General features: G+C 42.0%; 1 protein-coding gene across 1 annotated transcript in view; it reads left to right on the top strand.

Annotated features, from left to right (window-relative positions):
• The window catches only part of LOC115108771 (collagen alpha-1(XXIV) chain), a 296,583-nt gene that overhangs the window by 41,349 nt on the left and 235,584 nt on the right, over positions 1-19,650 (top strand). The window contains exons 3-5 of the mRNA XM_065009201.1: positions 540-1,951; positions 12,481-12,534; positions 17,759-17,812. Of these exons, the coding sequence (XP_064865273.1) occupies positions 540-1,951; positions 12,481-12,534; positions 17,759-17,812 (1,520 nt within the window). The remainder of the gene's footprint in view (positions 1-539; positions 1,952-12,480; positions 12,535-17,758; positions 17,813-19,650) is intronic.

The following is a 19,650-nucleotide window of genomic DNA, read 5'->3' as shown; positions in this document are numbered from 1 at the left end:
GAGGTGGATTATGGGTAATCTGTGATGTCATGGCGGCCAAGCCTTGATCAGACCTTCCACCTATTTATTCACTTCATTCACTTCCTGTACTTCTTCTACTTGCGTTCCTTACTTTGTTTCTTCTTCTTCTTCCTTCATCTCCTTTTCTAACTGGTCCTCCTCCTACACTCTTATAAAAAATTGTTCTAAAAGGGTTCTTTGGCTGTCCCCATAGGAGACCCATTTGAAGAACCCTTTTTGGTTCCTGGTAGAACCCTTTGGTTCCAGGTAGAACCCTTTTGGGTTCCATGTAAAACTCTTTCCACAGATGGTTCAACATGGAATCCAAAACAGTTTTACCTGGAACCTAAAAGGGTTCTACCAGGAATTAAAAAGGGTTCTCCTATAGGGACAGCCAAAGAACCCTTTTAGAACATCATTTTCTAAGAGTGTAGAGTGATGATGCTAATGTCCTCTTCCTATCACTGTTTTTAAGGTTTGAAGATGTTGCAAGTATCTGTCTGGCTGTCTAACTGACCTCTCTCCCCTCTGCTCCACAGGTGTCGATATCCTCCATTGGCTGGGCCTCACCGGCAGCAGAGACACCCTCTCCCCAGGGACCAGCTCCTCTTCCCCCTCCTCCTCCCTTCACTCTCCTTCTTCCTCTCCCCCAGGAGCCGGGGTCCTACTCAGCCCGGACGCCCACATTGAAGCCGCCACGGGGGGGCTGTTCCCGCCGGAGCTCGGTGAGGAGTTTTCTGTCGTGGTTAGCCTAAGCTCCTGGCGAGCGAACAATGCTTTCCTTTTCAGTGTGCATGACGGCAGGGACAAGCTGCAGTTTGGCATCCAGCTGCTGCCCAGGAAGGTGGTGGTGTACACCGGCGAAAAGGCCTCTGTCTATTTCACCTACAACGTACACGACGGGTGGCAGCACTCTTTCGCCGTGAGCGTGCGGCCGCGCTCAGTTTCGTTCCATGCGGACTGCGGGGTGGTGCAGCAGCGAGAACAGACGCTGACCCGGTCACATGTGCTGGGGTCCGGATCCAGAGGCCTGCTCACCCTAGGAAGGATGAAGTCTAAAGCAGCCCAGTTCCATGGCCTCATATGCCAGCTGGACATCTACCCCTCAGCCCAGGCTGCTGCGCATTACTGCCACTACCTTAAAAAACAGTGCCGGCTGGCTGACACTTTCCGATCGCCACCGCCACCCTCCAGCTTGGATATGGAGGTTTCTGGCTCCCTGGCTTTCTCCCCTATTCCTCCTTCTCCAGCATCCCAGACTGTGGTGGTGCCCCTCTCCCTGGCTGTAGACTCCCAGCAGTCCACCAACCTGGCCAGATCAGCCCCCAGCCTCAGCCCCTCCCTGGAGGGGTCTGGAATACCGTATTTAAGCCCCTCAGAGCAGTCTCACCTGGGTGTCAGGAACCAGACCCAGAGCTTCCTGCTGGAGCACCTCACCTCTATCCATACACCCACAGCAGGCCCCATTGGCTCATCCTCAGGCACTCTAAGTGGGCTAAAGGCCATGGGCATCACACACAGGAGTACCAACTCCAGCTCCGGATCCAGCCCAACAGGGGGCTCCACCAGGCAGTCTCCCCAGTCTGAGAATGACACAGAGGAGGAGGAGGAGGAGGAGAGGAGGCCCAGTAGGCCCCAACGGGTCACCACAGCCACCCCAGGGCTGATCTCCCATGTCAGGCAGAGCCGCTTGAAGGAGGGCCTGAGGAACAGCTCCAGGCCTAGAGACTCTCGGCCCCAGCCCACTAACCACCTCGTGGACACCAAGCTCAGACCCAACAGCACCACCCTGTACCGGGAGAACCAGGTGGACACCTCAGAGGAGCATGGCCAGGAAGGGGCCTACGATGTGGGCATGGAAGGCTACGACTATGGATACGAGGAACCAGACTACTTCTACAGAGACTATGACGAGGCTTTTCCTGGCCCCAAAGGAGACCCAGGTCCTCCGGTAAGTGTTTGGAATTCATAAATTCTAATAACAGATATGAGAATGTTAGAAACGTGTCTTCATAGTGTGTTTCCCGGAAGTCAGAGCAGAGGCGTGCATGAGCAATAGGGGAAAATTACAATGCATAATTAATGAAGCCTACTTTAGGGTGATGAGGTCTTGAGTGTTCTGTTGGCCCTCTCTTTTAAACACACAAATGTTTTGCCAGGGCCTTGTATTGATTTAGAGGCAAGGTGAGGGCGTGTCCAAGCACTTTTCTTTTTTCATGTATCAACAGGTGGTTAAAATAACACGTCATTCCCCTTTTGAAATAATGCCAGTGACTTGTTCATACTCTTGTGTAAGCGGGGAGGGGAGTCATTTATAACTGAGGGTTGCTCCCTATATCCTAGTGACAAAAGAGCATATAACAGGCTGATGTCAGCTAGCTGTAGAGGTAGCTTTTCTTCTCTTCAAGGAGAACAAGACTACACCATTCTGTCATATCGGCGATGTTGATCTATTGCTTATGACCCTATGGCAGCCTGGGAATGACAGCTGATTGAGGTGTTTCTAAGTCAGTCTTGCTGCTCAATCTTTCTCCTGAAGGACTTGAAGCCACAATCTGTCATTTATTTGACCATCAAATTATTGCAGATTACACCTTTACCGTGAGGTGAAAGTCCATGCCTAACTTCTGTTTCTCTCATTCAACTACATGAGCCTAGGACTGGTAGACAAGTGTTTAGGAGGCCAACTAAACCAGACTATTACTGTTTTCCATAATTCAAGGAGTCAGATATTGACTCGTTTTTCATCCTCCTTGATTTATGTGTTGAGAAAATGAGAGCAGCCAATAGCTGTTGAGTACTCTCTAACAGGCTCCATGTTTTGGATGTAGGATCAGAGGAAGGTCAGTGGGTCAGTGTGTGATTGTGATGTCACCACCTTTTGCACTCAGAGCTCCAGATTGAGAATATGGCTATGTTCTATTCAGCGTTCTCCTGTGCACCATGCTTTCCCAAGCTCAATTTGCCCAGTTCCGTGCTCCATTTACCTGCTCTGGAGCATGCAAGTACAGCGAACAGAACACAAAAAGAATCTCACCCTCAGAGAGGCTTTGGCTTTGGCTCCAGATAGTCAGTGTAGAAGTATATAGTAAACATAGGTGCTGTATATGAATATGCAATGCTGATGCTTCTGGATTATTTGTCCGTAGATCCTAATTGCCTATACTGTACAATAGTTTTCATGACCAAAGATCTTTGGTAACCCTTTATTTTACAGCCCATTTTATACATGTTTTACTCCATATACAAACTTACACATACAAACAACAACTTACAGACTCACACAAACAATTTCTTCATCTCATCTGCTCAGACCCACATGCTCACACCCCCATCCCTAGTGTCTGCATTATTGTTTGCCACTTGGCCTTTAAATTGTATCAATTTGTTTTTCTTGGTCGCCAATGCTATTTCAATATTTCAATAATAAATCTTGCGATTTTTCCATTGTGTTTATGATGGCGGATTGATTGATTTCTTAGTATATGTATACGTTTTTAGTAGAGTAGAGTAGAGTAGATTTTTCAACGCCGATACCGATACCGATTATTGGAGGACAAAAAAACCCGATACCGATTAATCGGCCGATTTAAAAATAAATAATATATTTATATATACACACACACACATACACACACACACACATTTTTGTAATAATGACAATTGCAACAATACTGAATGAACAATGAACACTTTTATTTTAACTTAATATAATACATATCATGGGCATTTGGATGGGTGTTATTATTAAGGTGATTCCACAGGTTGGTGGTATTTTTTGATTTAGCCGTTGCTGACACCATGCTTACATCTTTATCACAAATAAGACACCTTGCTTTTCCTGGTGCCAATTCCATGTAATAGTCCCACACTGGTGCTCTGCTTTTCTCTGCCATCTGTAAAACACACACACAGCTCTGAAGTGTCTGCTTAGGAGACAAATACTCTCAACTGTTTGAATAAAAATAGAGTTTAAGTTAACTGTGATGAATGTTGAAAACAAAAACTGTAATTTCTATATGCAGGAAATCCTATTTTAATAATGGACATGGTAAGAATTGACTACCAAAGTGCGAGTGATAATTCCCATGACACCTTCTAGCGAAATCTGAAAAGCGGTTCCTTCATTCATTTATTCCATAGGATATTTTTAGATTCACTTAAAATAAGGTCTGTGTTTCGTGTAGGCTTACACCACCTTGCCAATTTTATAACTGTGTAGATATGCATAGGACAAGGTAACTCTGATCAATATTGGCTAAATATTAGCGAATATCATTTTTTTTGTAGAGTGGATTTATGAAAATATGTTGACTAACGTTACCTTATCCTAGTGAGATGTACACGGGTATCAAAATGCCGAGGTGGTTTAAGCACGAAACACAGACCTTATTTGAAGTAGATCAAGACATTCTCCATGGAAGACATGAACAGAGGTGGTTTAAGCACGAAACACAGACCTTATTTGAAATAGATCAAGACATTCTCCATGGAAGACATGAACAGAGGCGGTTTAAGCACGAAACACAGACCTTATTTGAAGTAGATCAAGACATTCTCCATGGAAGACATGAACAGAGGCGGTTTAAGCACGAAACACAGACCTTATCTGAAGTAGATCAAGACATTCTCTATGGAAGACATGAACGGTAAAATAACGAAGGAACACCTTTCAAGTTCAGCCGCAAGTTATTACAGGAATTATAACGCGTTGACTATTTCTCTAAACCATATACCTTTGACTATTACGAGCCTGCTGCTGCCACCCCTCAATCAGACTGCTCTATCAAATATCAAATCATAGACTTAACTATAATAAACACACAGAAATACGAGCCTTAGGTCAAATCCGGAAACTATCACCTCGAAAACAAAACGTTTATTCCGTTCTGTATTTTATCTAACGGGTGGCATCCATGAGTCTAAATATTCCTGTTACATTGCACAACCTTCAATGTTATGTCATAATTACGTAAAATTCTGGCAAATTAGTTTGCAAAGAGCCAGGCGGCCAAAACTGTTGCATATACCCTGACTCTGCGTGCAATGAACGCAAGTGGTGACACAATTTCACCTGGTTAATATTGCCTGCTAACCTGGATTTCTTTTAGCTAAATATGCAGGTTTAAAAATATATACTTGTGTATTGATTTTAAGAAAGGCATTGATGTTTATGGTTAAGTACACATTGGAGCAACGATTATCGTTGATTGATTGTTTTTTATAAGATAAGTTTAATGCTAGCTAGCAACTTACCTTGGCTTACTGCATTCGCATAACAGGCAGGCTCCTCATGGAGTGCAATGTTTAGCTAAAAAAAAAAAATATATATATATATATATATATATATATATATATATACAGTGCCATCGGAAAGTATTCAGACCTCTTGACTTTTTCCACATTTTGTTACATTACAGCCTTTTTCTAAAATGGATTTTAAAAAATGTAATCCTCAGCATTCTACACACAATACCCCATAATGACAAAGTGAAATGTTAGCAAATGTACAAAAGATACATTTAAAAAATACCTTATTAACATAAGTATTCAGTCCCTTTGCTATGAGACTCGAAATTGAGCTCAGCTGCATTCTGTATCCATTGATCGTCCTTGAGATGTTTCTACAACTTCATTGGAGTCCACCTGTGGTAAATTCAATTGATTGGAAATGATTTGGAAAGGCACACACCTGTCTATATAAGGTCCCACAGTTGACAGTACATATCAAAGCAAAAACCAAGCCATGAGGTTGAAGGAATTGTCCGTAAGGTTCCGAGACAGGATTGTGTTGAGGTACAGATCTGGGGAACGGTACCAAATAAGTTCTGCAGCATTGAAGGTCCCCAAGAAAACAGAGGCCTCCATCATTCTTAAATGGAAGAAGTTTGGAACCACCAAGACTCTTCCTAGAGCTGGCTGCCCGGCCAAACTAAGCGATCAGGTGTCACAATCGCCTGGAGTGGTGGGTGCAGAGTCAAGTGCAGAAAGCAGAGGATACTGGGGTAACCGACTTTATTTGGATTCCCAAACAAACGCCCAAAACAATAGTCCGACCCAACACAGGGCACAAACGGACAGGAACACAAACACACACACCCTGACTAACAGAAAACAATCCCACACAAAAATAGGCCTAACAGGCTTAAATAGACGTGAATCAAGAAACCAAAATAAGAGACAGGTGCAACCAATAAGACCAAACGAACAGAAAAGGAAAAAGGGATCGGTGGCGGCTAGTAGACCGGCGACGACGACCGCCGAGCGCTGCCCAAACAGGCAGGGGAGCCACTTTCGGTGGGAGTCGTGACATCAGGGGAGAAGGGCCTTGGTCAGGGAGGTGATCAAGAACCCAATGGTCACTGACAGAGTTCTAGAGTTCCTCTGTGGAGATGGGAGAACCTTCCAGAAGGACAACCATCTCTGCAGCACTCCACCAATCAGGCCTTTATGGTAAAGTGGCCAGACGGAAGCCACTCCTCAGTAAAAGGCACATGACAGCCCGCTTGGAGTTTCCCAAAAGGCACCTAAAGTACTCTCAGACCATGAGAAACAAGATTCGCTGGTCTGATGAAACCAAGATTGAACTCTTTGGCCTAAATGCCAAGCATCACATCTGGAGGAAACCTGGCACCATCCCTACGGTGAAGCCTGGTGGTGGCAGCATCATGCTGTTTGGGATGTTTTTTAGGGGCAGGGACTAGGAGACTAGTCAGGATCAAGGGAAAGGTGAACGGAGCAAAGTACAGAGACCTTGATGAAAACCTGATCCAGAGCGCTCAGGACCTCAGACTGGGGCTAAGGTTCACCTTCGAACAGGACAGCGACACTAAGCACACAGCCAAGACAATGAAGGAGTGGCTTCAAGTCTCTGAATGTCCTTGAGTGGCCCAGCCAAAGCCTGGACTTGAACCCGATCGAATATCTCTGGAGAGACTTGAAAATAGCTGTGCAGCGACTCTCCCCATCCAACCGGACAGAGCTTGAGAGGATCTGCAGAGAACAATGGGAGAAATTACTCAAATACAGGTGTGCCAGGCTTGTTGCGTCACTCCCAAGAAGACTTGAGGTTGTAATCGCTGCCAAAGGTGCTTCAACAAAGTACTGTGTAAAGGGCCTGAATACTTATGTAAATTTGCATTTTCAGTTAAAAAAAAAATTTGACTTGTCATTATGGGGTATTATGTGTAGATTGATGAGGGGAAAAAACTATTTAATACAAAAAAGCTGTAACATAAAAAATTGAGGAAAATGTCAAGGGGTCTGAATACTTTCAGAATGCTCTGTAGTGTACAGTCGTGGCCAAAAGTTTTGAGAATGACACAAATATTAATTTCCGCAAAGTTTGCTGCTTCAGTGTCTTTAGATATTTTTGTCAGATGTTACTATGGAATACTGAAGTACAATTACAAGCATTTCATAAGTGTCAAATGCTTTTATTGACAACTACATGAAGTTGATGCAAAGAGTCAATATTTGCAGTGTTGACCCTTCTTTTTCAAGACCTCTGCAATCCTCCCTGGCATGCTGTCAATTATCTTCTGGGCCACATCCTGACTGATGGCAGTTCATTCTTGCATAATCAATGCTTGGAGTTTGTCAGAATTTGTGGGTTTTGTTTGTTCACCCGCCTCTTAAGGAATGACCACAAGTTCTCAATGGGATTAAGGTCTGTGGAGTTTCCTGGATATAGACTCAAAATATCAATGTTTTGTTCCCCGAGTCACTTAGTAACCACTTTTGCCTTATGGCAAGGTGCTCCATCATGCTGGAAAAGGCATTGTTCGTCACCAAACTGTTCATGGATGGTTGGGAGAAGTTGCTCTCAGAGGATGTGTTGGTACCATTCTTTATTCATGGCTTTGTTCTTAGGCAAAATTGTGAGTGAGCCCACTCCCTTGTGTGAGCCCACTCATCAGAGAAAATGACTTTACCCCATTCCTCAGCAGCCCAATCCCTGTACCTTTTGCAGAATATCAGTCGGTCCCTGATGTTTTTCCTGGAGAGAGGTGGCTTCTTTGCTGCCCTTCATGACACAAGCCATCCTCCAAAAATCTTTGCCTCACTGTGCGTGCAGATGCACTCACACCTGCCTGCTGCCATTCCTGAGCAAGCTCTGTACTGGTGGTGCCCCGATGCCGCAGCTGAATGAACTTTAGGAGGTGGTCCTGGCGCTTGCTAGACTTTCTTGGGTGCTCTGAAGCCTTCTTCACAACAATTGAACCGCTCTCCTTGACGTTCTTGATGATCCGATAAATGGTCGATTAGGTGCAATCTTACTGGCAGCAATATCTTTGCCTGTGAAGCCCTTTTTTGTGAAAAGCAATGATGACGGCACGTGTTTCCTTGAAGGTAACCATGGTTGACAGAGGAAGAACAATGATTCCAAGCACCACCCTCCTTTTGAAACTTCCAGTCTGTTATTCGAACTCAATCCGCATGACAGAGTGATCTCCAGCCTTGTCTTCGTCAACACTCACACCTGTGTTAACAAGAGAATCACTGACATGATGTCAGCTGGTCCTTTTGTGGCAGGGCTGAAATGCAGTGGAAATGTTTTTGGGGGATTCGGTTCATTTTCATGGCAAAGAGGGACTTTGCAATTAATTGCAATTCATCTGATCACTCTTCATAATATTCTGGAGTATATGCAAATTTCCATCATACAAACTGAGGCAGCAGACTTTGTGAACATTTATATTTGTGTCATTCTCAAAACTTTTGGCCACGACTGTACTTTATTTACCAGGTATATTTGCCATTAAGAAGTATGCTTTATTCGAGTTTAACATGTAGTTGTTGGCTTTCTTCAAAAGTTAAAGATCGTATTCCTGCATGAGTTCAGAAATGTAAAGATTTTTTATGGGATTTTTCTAGGAGTGATTTATTTTGATTTATTTTTAATTTTGAAATCATAATTTACTTTAGCAGGATATGATATTATCATTCCACATATTCATGCCTTAAAGTCATCTCAAATTATGTCGGGGTCGGCTTTTCTCTGTCCTCTATGTCTACATATGTAATGGCAATTTTTTTTTTTTTTACATAATTAATAAATTTATAGTCCAGAAGATGCGCATTCTTCATTCTCCAAATTCTGTCGCTAACTGCATTTTCTATTGGTGAATAATGATCCAATATCACTACATCATACATTTTTGAATCCAGTAAATTGTTGAGTCCATTTAAAAATATATATATTTGTAGAGATAAAAATGTACAGCCGCTTTGGAGGCTCCCAACAGTAAATTTATCTTTTTTATTACATCTGCCAATGTATGCTTAAGGTCACCTGCTAAAATAATAGTTCCTGTCTGGATTTGATCTAATATAGCTTTAATTGGTTCTAAAACCACCAGATTTACCCCTGTTGGGATATACTGTACAATGAAATCAATGTGTAACTTTCATCATCTAAGGTACAATTCAGCATTAGAAAACTTCTTGGTCCATGTGCTGGGATATAAGGGACAATTGTGTATTCTTATTTATCAGGATGCCTACACCTCTGCTGTTACTACAGTAGGTGGCAACATAGGCTTTTCCAACCAACCTCCTCTTTAAATGTTACATTTTTCATTTAAAAAAAAATGTAACTCTTACAAGAAAACCACATCTGCTGACAATCGTTTTAAGTGTATGAGAACAATATGCTTTTTTCCCCCCTCAAGGAGCCCTTGAACATTCCATGTGATAAGTTGGACATTGTTGGTCTTTACTTGTTAAGTTAACCTTATGTGTTCCATCTATCATTGAAGAACCAAGTAAAACGTTTTATCAGACATGACATATGAGGGCGGTGAGCATTCCATAGAAGGGGAGGATCATGTTTACAATAACTATGTATTTATACTATTACAGCAAATTATTTAGCAGGTAGTAATTTAGAAATAACTACAATAGCAATTACCTACTCTGCTGAAAAGAATAGCATAGATCAGCATAGGGCAGCCTTTGCTGTATTTTTGCTGGTGGCCAGCCATCACTGTGTTTTTGCTGGTGACCACTAGCCTTCCCTGTGTTTTGGACACTGGTGACCAGCATAAACTGGTCACCAGCGTACCTCCATATCCTGGTTACCAGCAAAACAAGCATTAAGTCACCTTATTTTGATGGCTTTGCAAAGTGATGTTTAATTTCTTTTGGAATCCAGCCAGAGCGGGGATATCCAAAAATGTGAACTTTTATTCACCCACAATCTGCATTCAGAATGACTGCCAGGGTTGGAAAGGTGAGATGATTAAATGAGACGATCTAAAGCATCTAAACTGGAACAACCATTTTGGTAAAAGGTGCAATAAGTCCAACTAACATATTGGATTAGTTTAGAAAAATGTATGTTATTTATCTTTGTGTAGCATAAAAAAACATACTGCAATAGAGCATGCTGGGAAATATGATAATGATGGCCATGGTTTTGCAGACAAGCTTGACCAGCTAGACCAGCATAGACCAGCATGGACCAGTTTGGCCACCAGCATACCAGCATCACCAGTATAACTGCAAAAGCTGGTCACCGGCATACCAGCATCACCAGTATAACTGAATAAGCTGGTCAACAGCATCACCAGCTTGACCAGCTAGTCAGCCAGCCTAACCAGCTAGACCATGCTGGTCAGACCAGCTTGACCAGCATCAGACCAGCATGGACCAGCTTGAAATTTAGGCTGGTCTATGCTGACTTTAACATTTATGATATTTTGATCGGGTTCCATTGAGATCCAGTTTGACTCGACACTGGGTTTTGAGGAGGATGTTTGGGGGAGTTCACCCCAGCTGCACACTTCAAAGGCACTTCAAAGAGGGAGGAAGTACAGATTTCTCAATCATCGCCTTCATGATTCACTTCCTCTATCTGAAATACATTTCACTGCTGGTACTATTAGTGCCTCCTAGCCTGGTTCAACCACAGAGAACAATGGTGAGTGCAGCATTCAGTCTGATGTTACCTACAGTAGAAAGCAAATGAACAGATATTACATGGCACATGCCATAAAGATACATGTAAAAGCAAAAAGACATAAGGGGCCGTGTGAAATGTTGAATGCACTTCCAGGTTTTGGGGTTTTGTTAGGCACAACATGCAGCCATCACGCTGCTAATATTATCATCAGATAAAGAAAGAAAGAAGAATCATTGTCTCTCTTGGTCCTGTTGTTTTGGTGAGAAGAAGGCGGTAGTAGTGCACTCAATGTTTCCATCACTGTGTGTGTAGGAGTGTGACTCCATGAGCAACCAGCTGTTTCTGTCTCTGAGACATTATCTCTTTGTCCCTCTGATGCTGACAGAGAGGAATAGAATGTGCAGGACTCCCTTGGAAATGAACACACACACACACACACACACACACACACACACACACACACACTCTTCATTTATTATTCTGTATTATCTCAAATAGTTTTTCCATGACTGTCTGTGTGTATTATATGACCTGACCGTCAGACTCTTTCATGCTGTTTAGCAGCTTGCTAAATTGTGAACACAGTGTCATAGCAGTCAGATTGTCATCAGTATTACCCATCCAGAGCCAAGGCACTCAGCGAACCCTTTTCCTGTAAGTTGGTCCAGTGATATCCTCTCTCTCTCTCTCTCTCTCTGTTTGTTTGACTTGGATCAGCAGCCCATGAAGGATACATGATAACTGCAAATTAATTTGAAAAGCCTCCAGTTTCCAATAATACTTAAAAGGAAAACTCCACCCAAAAACTGTATTTTGTCATTTGTTTCATTAGTTCATTGTTGATATAGTCTCAAAATGTCAGCAAACAAGTTTTCAAGATGTATAACTTTCAAAATACAGAAATACAGCCGGTATGATGCATTTTGCATCATACTGTAAATACATCCTATCGGATGTATGTCTGTATTTTGAAAGTTAACAGGTGAGCTCCGTATTCCACATCTGTGTGGAGTGGATGTGTGCATTCGTGGGAGTTTCTTATGCATTTGTGGGATGGCAAAAAATCTACCACATAACATACCACATAAAAATCTACCACATAACATACCACATAAAAATCTACCACAAAACATACCACATAAAAATCTACCACATAACATACCACATAAAAATCATGTTTTACCAGTACTTTACTAGAGTCTTCAGTTCCATCACTGGAATGTAAAAGTGTTGAGCACATGTGTGTTGCGCTTTTTTCTCTCCTTCTTCTTTTACATCTTGCGTCCAAACTAACATGAAGTGGAATCATACCATGTGTTTCTTCCTGCGTTGACAAAGAGTTTATGTTAATCCCAGAACTGGCTAAAAGCTTTGCCATTACTGGTTTGGAGAATATTGGCCTCTCTTACATATAGTAAACACAGTATCCACCTCCCCACATCTGCCTACACATTAAACCGCATGCTATCACTTCTGATTTAGAACTTATTTGCGTGTCTGTGACGTATGTGTCTCTCTCTCCTCTTGTCCTTTCTCTTCTCTTTTTTCTCTCTGTCTCTCTCTCTCTATAAAAGGGTCCTCCTGGTCCCCGGGGTCTACCTGGTCCTGCTGGGAAGAGAGGAGCTCGGGTGAGTACTGTAAAATGTGTTTTACCTGTCTGTGAACAGGTGTGATGTCACTGGGGTGTCATCGAGCGTTAGGAGGTGCCACTCCCTTCCCTGAGGTGATAGGCAGCTTAAAAGATAAACATCACAGGCGCAGCTGAACACTAGCAGTGTTTTATGTATAGTGTTGTACGGTGCTACAGTATGTTGTTATAAGATCTCTAAAGGTCATGATGGAGTTTAAAATGGCTTCTTCAAGGGTTATTCCAGGACATGTCAGGAAGTAGCTAGTAGTGCTCCTCAGTACGGCCAATGTGAGGTCAGGTTTATTGTCCTGGTGAGGCATGTTAAGACTGAATGTTAAGACTGAACCTGCCAGAGAGCACAGATGCACACAGCTCACACACCCACTCTGTGGCTGAATACACTTCTCAGTGCACTCTCACGTCGTCATCATCAATCCACAGACACAAGCTAGACACAACCCATATGTCTTTGGTTTGGCTGTGTTCACCCCAGTGATCCAGCACCGTGACAGAGCTGCTGACAGACATGCTAGTGGTTTTTGTGATTCCAACAAGAACCAGGGATGAGCTGTAATGGTGTGGCTGAATGAGATGGTCCTGTGAGAGGAGAACACATACAATGTTTACTTCCCTGGACCAAGGTAGAGCATCAAGGTATAAAAAGCAGCTCCAGATGGTGCTGTGTCACGTGTTGTTGAGACTGAACAATGCTCTGATCATTACGCTCTGATCACAGCCCTGGGGAGATCATTCAACAGCACTAGACATGATTTGACCTCAATGCCCTGGCATTTGAACATTCTGCTATCTACAGTATTAGAGTGAATGGTATACATTTATGCTTTGAGAGAGTTAGTTACCTGGTGTGTGCGTTCGTGCGTGCGTGCACAAATACAAGTACATGCGTATGCCTGCCAGATATAATAATGATAATAAGAATGATAATAATAATATTAATGATAATTGTAATAATAAGAATAATCATGATAATAATAATGATAATAAAGATGATAATAATTGTTATAATAATGAAAATAATAATGATGATAATAATATAATAATACTAATGATGATAATAATAATAATGATATTAATATAATAATAATGATATTAATAATGATTATACTAATGATGATAATAATAATGATAATAATGGTGATAATAATAATGATAATAATAATGATTATACCAATAATGATAATAATGATGATAATAATAATGATAATAATGATGATAATAATGATAATAATGATGATAATAATGATAATAATAATGATTATACTAATAATGATAATAATAATGATAACAATACATGGGACATATATAGTGCTTTTCAAGGACCCAAAAGTCGCTTTACAATTGTGAATTAATTGAAAAACTAAAAAACATGAGTCAAAATAAAACATCGGACTAAACAAACATCAGACTTAACAAAACATCAGACTAAACAAAACATCAGACTAATAAACAAATATCAGACTAAACAAAACATCAGACTACTAAACAAACATCAGACTAAACAAGATATCAGACTACTAAACAAACATCAGACTAAACAAGATATCAGACTTAACAAGATATCAGACTACTAAACAAACATCAGACTAAACAAGATATCAGACTTAACAAAAGATCAGAATAATCAAAACATCAGACTAATAAACAAAACATCAGACTAAACAAGATATCACACGAAACAAGACGCCAGACTAAACAAAACAGGCTTTTGTGGAGCAAGTTGAGAGTTTCAAGTTCCTTGGTGTCAACATCACCAACAAACTATCATGGTCCAAACACACCAAGTCAGTCATGAAGAGGGCACAACAAAATATTTTCTCCATCAGGAGACTGAAAAGATTTGGCATGGCTCCCCAGATCCTCAAAAGGTTCTACAGCTGCACCATCGACAGCATCCTGACTGGTTGCATCACCGCCTGGTATGGCAACTGCTTGGCATCTGATCGTAAGGCGCTACAGAGGGTAGTGCGGATAGCCCAGTACATCACTGGGGCCAAGTTTCCTGCCATCCAGGACCTATATAATAGGCGGTGTCAGAGGAAAGCCCATAAAATTGTCAGAGACTCCAGTCACCCAAGTCATAGACTGTTTTCTCTGCTACCACCCTGCAAGTGGTACCAGAGCGCCAAGTCTAGGACCAAAAGACTTCTTAACAGCTTCTACCAGCAAGCCATACTGCTGAACAATTAATCAAATGGCTACCAGACTATTTACATTACCCCCCCCCCCCCCCATTTGTTTTGTACACTGCTGCTACTCGCTGTTTATTATCTATGCATAGTCACTCCACCCCTTCCTACATGTACAAATTACCTCAACTAACCTGTACCCTCGCACACTGACTCGGTACTGACTCGGTTCGGTACTGACTCGGTACCCTGTATATAGCCTCGTTATTGTTATGTTATTTTGTTACTTTTTATTATTTTTTTCTTTAGTTTATTTGGTAAATATTTTCATAAACTCTTTTTGAACTGCACTGTTGGTTAAGGGCTTGTAAGTAAGCGGCAGGGTAGCCTAGTGGTTAGAGCGTTGGACTAGTTCAAACCCCCGAGCTGACAAGGTACAAATCTGTCGTTCTGCCCCTGAACAGGCAGTTAACCCACTGTTCCCAGGCCGTCATTGAAAATAAGAATTGGTTCTTAACTGACTTGCCTGGTTAAATAAAGGTAAAATTAAATTTAAAAAAAAAAGCATTTCACGGTAAGGTCTATACTTGTATTCGGCGCATGTGACAAAAGTTTGATCTGATTTAAACAAAACTAAGACTCAGACTAAGCAAGACATCAGACTAAACAAGACGTCAGACTAAACAAAACATCAGACTACTAAACAAAACATCAGACTACTAAACAAAACATCAGACTACTAAACAAACATCAAACTAAACAAAACATCAGACTAAACAAACATCAAACTAAACAAAACATCAGACTAAACAAACATTAAACAAAACATCAGACTACTAAACAAAACATCAGACTAAACAAACATCAAACTAAACAAAACATCAGACTAAACAAAACATCAAACTAAACAAAACATCAGACTAAACAAACATCAAACTAAACAAAACATCAGACTAAACAAACATCAAACTAAACAAAACATCAGACTAAACAAAACATCAGACTAAACAAAACATCAGACTAAACAACCATCAAACTAAACAAAACATCAGACTAAACAAACATCAAACTAAACAAAACATCAGACTAAACAAACATCAAACTAAACAAAACATCAGACTAAACAAAACATCAGACTAAACAAACATCAGACTAAACAAAACATTAGACTACTAAACAAACATCAAACTAAACAAAACATCAGAATAAACAAAACATCAGACTAAACAAACATCAAACTAAACAAAACATCAGAATAAACAAAACATCAGACTGAACAAAAAACAAAACATCAGACTAAACAAACATCAGACTAAACAAAACATCAGACTACTAAACAAACATCAAACTGAACAGAACATCAGACTAATAAACAAGACATCAGACTACTAAACAAACATCAGACTAAACTAAAACCTGAATATACTCAAGGGGAGCACAGGAGAACATCTCTCGGTTTTCGTCTTTGTAATGTCTTCTTTAAAACACGTCACTTCTCTTGGTTCCACTTGTTTAGTGTGAGTCAGACAGACAGGGATCCTCCACCAGCCAGCCAGGCAGGCAGTAAACATTGTCTACATGTAAACTACTGTATAATGGTAAATCCCTGTGGGACCTAACTTTGGACACATATGGTTTGCATACAGTGTGATGACTCATAGAGACATAGAGAGTCAGGGGGAGGCTTCATTATATGGTGAAAAATGACTGTAATGGGTGGTTGTGTCTGTGTGGGCTGCAACCTCTGCTGCCTCAGAAAGATACAGACCTCCAGACCTCACTGTACTGTACTGTACTGTACTGTACCTTAACTTAGTCCCACACTCCACAGGTGGCAGCACTTTAAACACACACAACAAACCCCCACTTTAAACCATCTCATCTGAACTGAGAGAGATGGAGGGAAGGAAAGAGAGGGGGAGAGAGAGTTACTGTGATGGAGATGGAGAGAGAGAGGCAGGTAGTGGGGTAAATTAGGACAAGGGGAGGGAGGAAGGTAGAGGAGGAGAGAGATTTTCTCATGGAGGAGAGGGAGTAGAAGAAGCAGGAGGAAGAGGAGGAGGAGGCGGAGTGAGTTACAGTGAGTTTTTCCTTTCTGCCATAAAAACCACATGGTCTCAGCCAGGCAGCCTCACCAAACACTAAGTGGAGTTAAAGTCATGGAAAGTAGAGTGCCATGGGGAGAGGTTGGTGGGCTGGGTGGTAGAAAGAGATGATGGCAAGCACCACAGCACAACCCAGTGTCAGAGGACACTCAGACACCTGTAATCCACTAGCTGTGGGTTATCATTACCTCTCCATTATACCTCTGTCATCTCCTGATCACAGCCATTATGGTGACTGGTTACTGTTAAATTAAAGAGAGCAGAGTCTTACCTCATGGCTTTAGTGTGTAGTGGGTGTTTTAGAGGGAAAGCAGTTTACGACAGGCAGATGTACATATATGTGTGTGTGTGTGTGTGTGTGTGTGTGTGTGTGTGTGTGTGTGTGTGTGTGTGTGTGTCTGTGTGTTTGTGTGCGTGTGTGTGTGTGTGTGTGTGTGTATGTGTGTGTGTGTGTGTGTGTGTGTGTGTGTGTGTGTGTGTGTGTGTGTGTGTGTGTGTGTGTGTGTGTGTGTGTGTGTGCGTGCGTGTGTGCGTAAGTGTGTATGCACGTGTGGTTGTTCCCACATGTGTGAGTTGTACTCAAATAAATGCATGTGTGTGTGTGTTATAAATTGTTCATTTGAAAGTGCATTCCTGTGCGTTTTAAAGGTAGGGCAAAGTTTGGCACATGAAGAGAAATGACGGAACATATAATAATATATGTGTAATACTCAACTTCTTACTACTTCACAGTCAATGAATCACTCATTCTAGATAACAGCAGTTTTAGCAACACATGTCTGACTTAGTCTAAATGCTATGCTGTTAGCTGTCATTGTGATATGCTGATAGTTTCTCTCTCTCTCTCTCTCTCTGTCTGTCTCTCTCTCTCTCTCTCTCTCTCTCTCTCTCTCTCTCTCTCTCTCTCTCTCGCTTTCTCTCTGTCTCTCTCTCTAACTCTCGTTCTCTCTCTCCCTCTGCCTGTTTCTAGGGTCCTACTGGTCCACATGGAAACCCCGGTTTGCCTGGTCCTCCCGGTACCAAGGTGAGTGCCCTTTTCCTGGGTTGGGGGGCACAGATGTCCCCCTGGGGCTCCAGACAGAGCCCTGGTTGATGTTGTGGGATGTGGGGGCCTTGATGAGGGGTCAGCCATGACCAGTTTTATAGACAGGGCCCTGGCTGTGATGTTCAATGTCATACTCTGACTCCCAGACTCCTTTGGTCCAATGGACTAACCCTTTGGACGATATAGACTCTTTCCCAGCCATTGCCATGGTGAAGAGCAGCAGCAACGTTTTTATTGAATGGAAAGTGCCCCCTGGGCATGACGGAGGCCTTTGATTGGCTGTTCTATGCTGATTGACGAGGGGAAAATGCCTCTGTCTGCCATTTGATTAAGTAGGCATTAAAGGGGAGGGGCGGGACGGAAGGGAAGGTGTTGAAATAGGTGCATGGAAAAAACCTGGTGTTGGTGAGAAGGAAGGAGTGTTTATTAATTTGTTCTTGGATGAGAAGGACAAGAGAAGGATACACGTGTAGATGGATTTGTTTTTTCCATAGAGTATACGTTGCAGCTTGCTGTGATGTGAGTCCCTTTAATGACTCTCAGGGCAAGGGTATGACATGACTTCTGCCCTGAACTGGTTAGTTGAAACGCTGTAGTCGACTGGGTCCAGTTGAGGCTACAGGAATATAAGAAGAATACTCACAGTTACAGGTATAGCTGGGTCTGACATCGTCAATATCTTATTATTTTTACACTATGTTTTAGTGATTGCAGCTTGATGTTCAGGCTCTGTTAATATGTACAGGCTCTGTATTACCAATCCCGAATCCTCTGATTGGAGATCAATGACTTCAAGGCAGTTTCCATATCACAGTTTATTTGAGGAATGGACTGCGTATGCAAGACGTTGATATGTTCAAGGGAACTTTACCATATAAAATTCCCTGTCTACACTAAATTCAAAGTGCTCCAAAACCTTAGCGAATGCTCTTCTGTTCAGAAAAGCTATTTCCTGAATAAAGTCATAAAGTAATTGTTGTGATTCAGAGGGAGAGTATTATGAAAGGGAGATCTTAAAGAGTTAAAGTAGAAACGTCAACATTGTGACCCACCAGATCAGATCATATGACCCATGTGTTCTGACTGAAACATACTGTACGTGATTATACTGGAGCCTACCTCAACTAGCTGACCAATTTCATACCATATTTCATAACGCTCCAGTAATCATTTGTTTTGCTATCAAAGTGATGATGATAGGCATTTATTTAGAGCTCTGTGATTGTGTGTTTGGGGTTTGAAGATGACGTCTCATTAGCGTACATTAGATCAGGTTTTAAGAGGGAAGGGCCCCGCTACGGGGGTTTGAAGTTTACCTCTCATTAGCGTACATTAGATCAGGTTTTAAGAGGGAAGGGCCCCGCTACGGGGGTTTGAAGTTTACCTCTCATTGGCGTACATTAGATCAGGTTTTAATAGGGAAGGGCCCCGCTACGGGGGTTTGAAGTTTACCTCTCATTAGCGTACATTAGATCAGGTTTTAAGGGGGAAGGGCCCCGCTACGGGGGTTTGAAGTTTACCTCTCATTAGCGTACATTAGATCAGGTTTTAAGAGGGAAGGGCCCCGCTACGGGGGTTTGAAGTTTACCTCTCATTAGCGTACATTAGATCAGGTTTTAAGAGGGAAGGGCCCCGCTACGGGGGTTTGAAGTTTACCTCTCATTAGCGTACATTAGATCAGGTTTTAAGAGGGAAGGGCCCCGCTACGGGGGTTTGAAGTTTACCTCTCATTAGCGTACATTAGATCAGGTTTTAATAGGGAAGGGCCCCGCTACGGGGGTTTGAAGTTTACCTCTCATTAGCGTACATTAGATCAG

This window comes from Oncorhynchus nerka, linkage group LG24 (genome assembly GCF_034236695.1).
Source record: "Oncorhynchus nerka isolate Pitt River linkage group LG24, Oner_Uvic_2.0, whole genome shotgun sequence".
NCBI classification, from domain to species: Eukaryota; Metazoa; Chordata; class Actinopteri; order Salmoniformes; family Salmonidae; genus Oncorhynchus; species Oncorhynchus nerka.
Note: the sequence above shows the minus strand (reverse complement) of the source record. Positions and strands in the feature narration are given on the sequence as shown.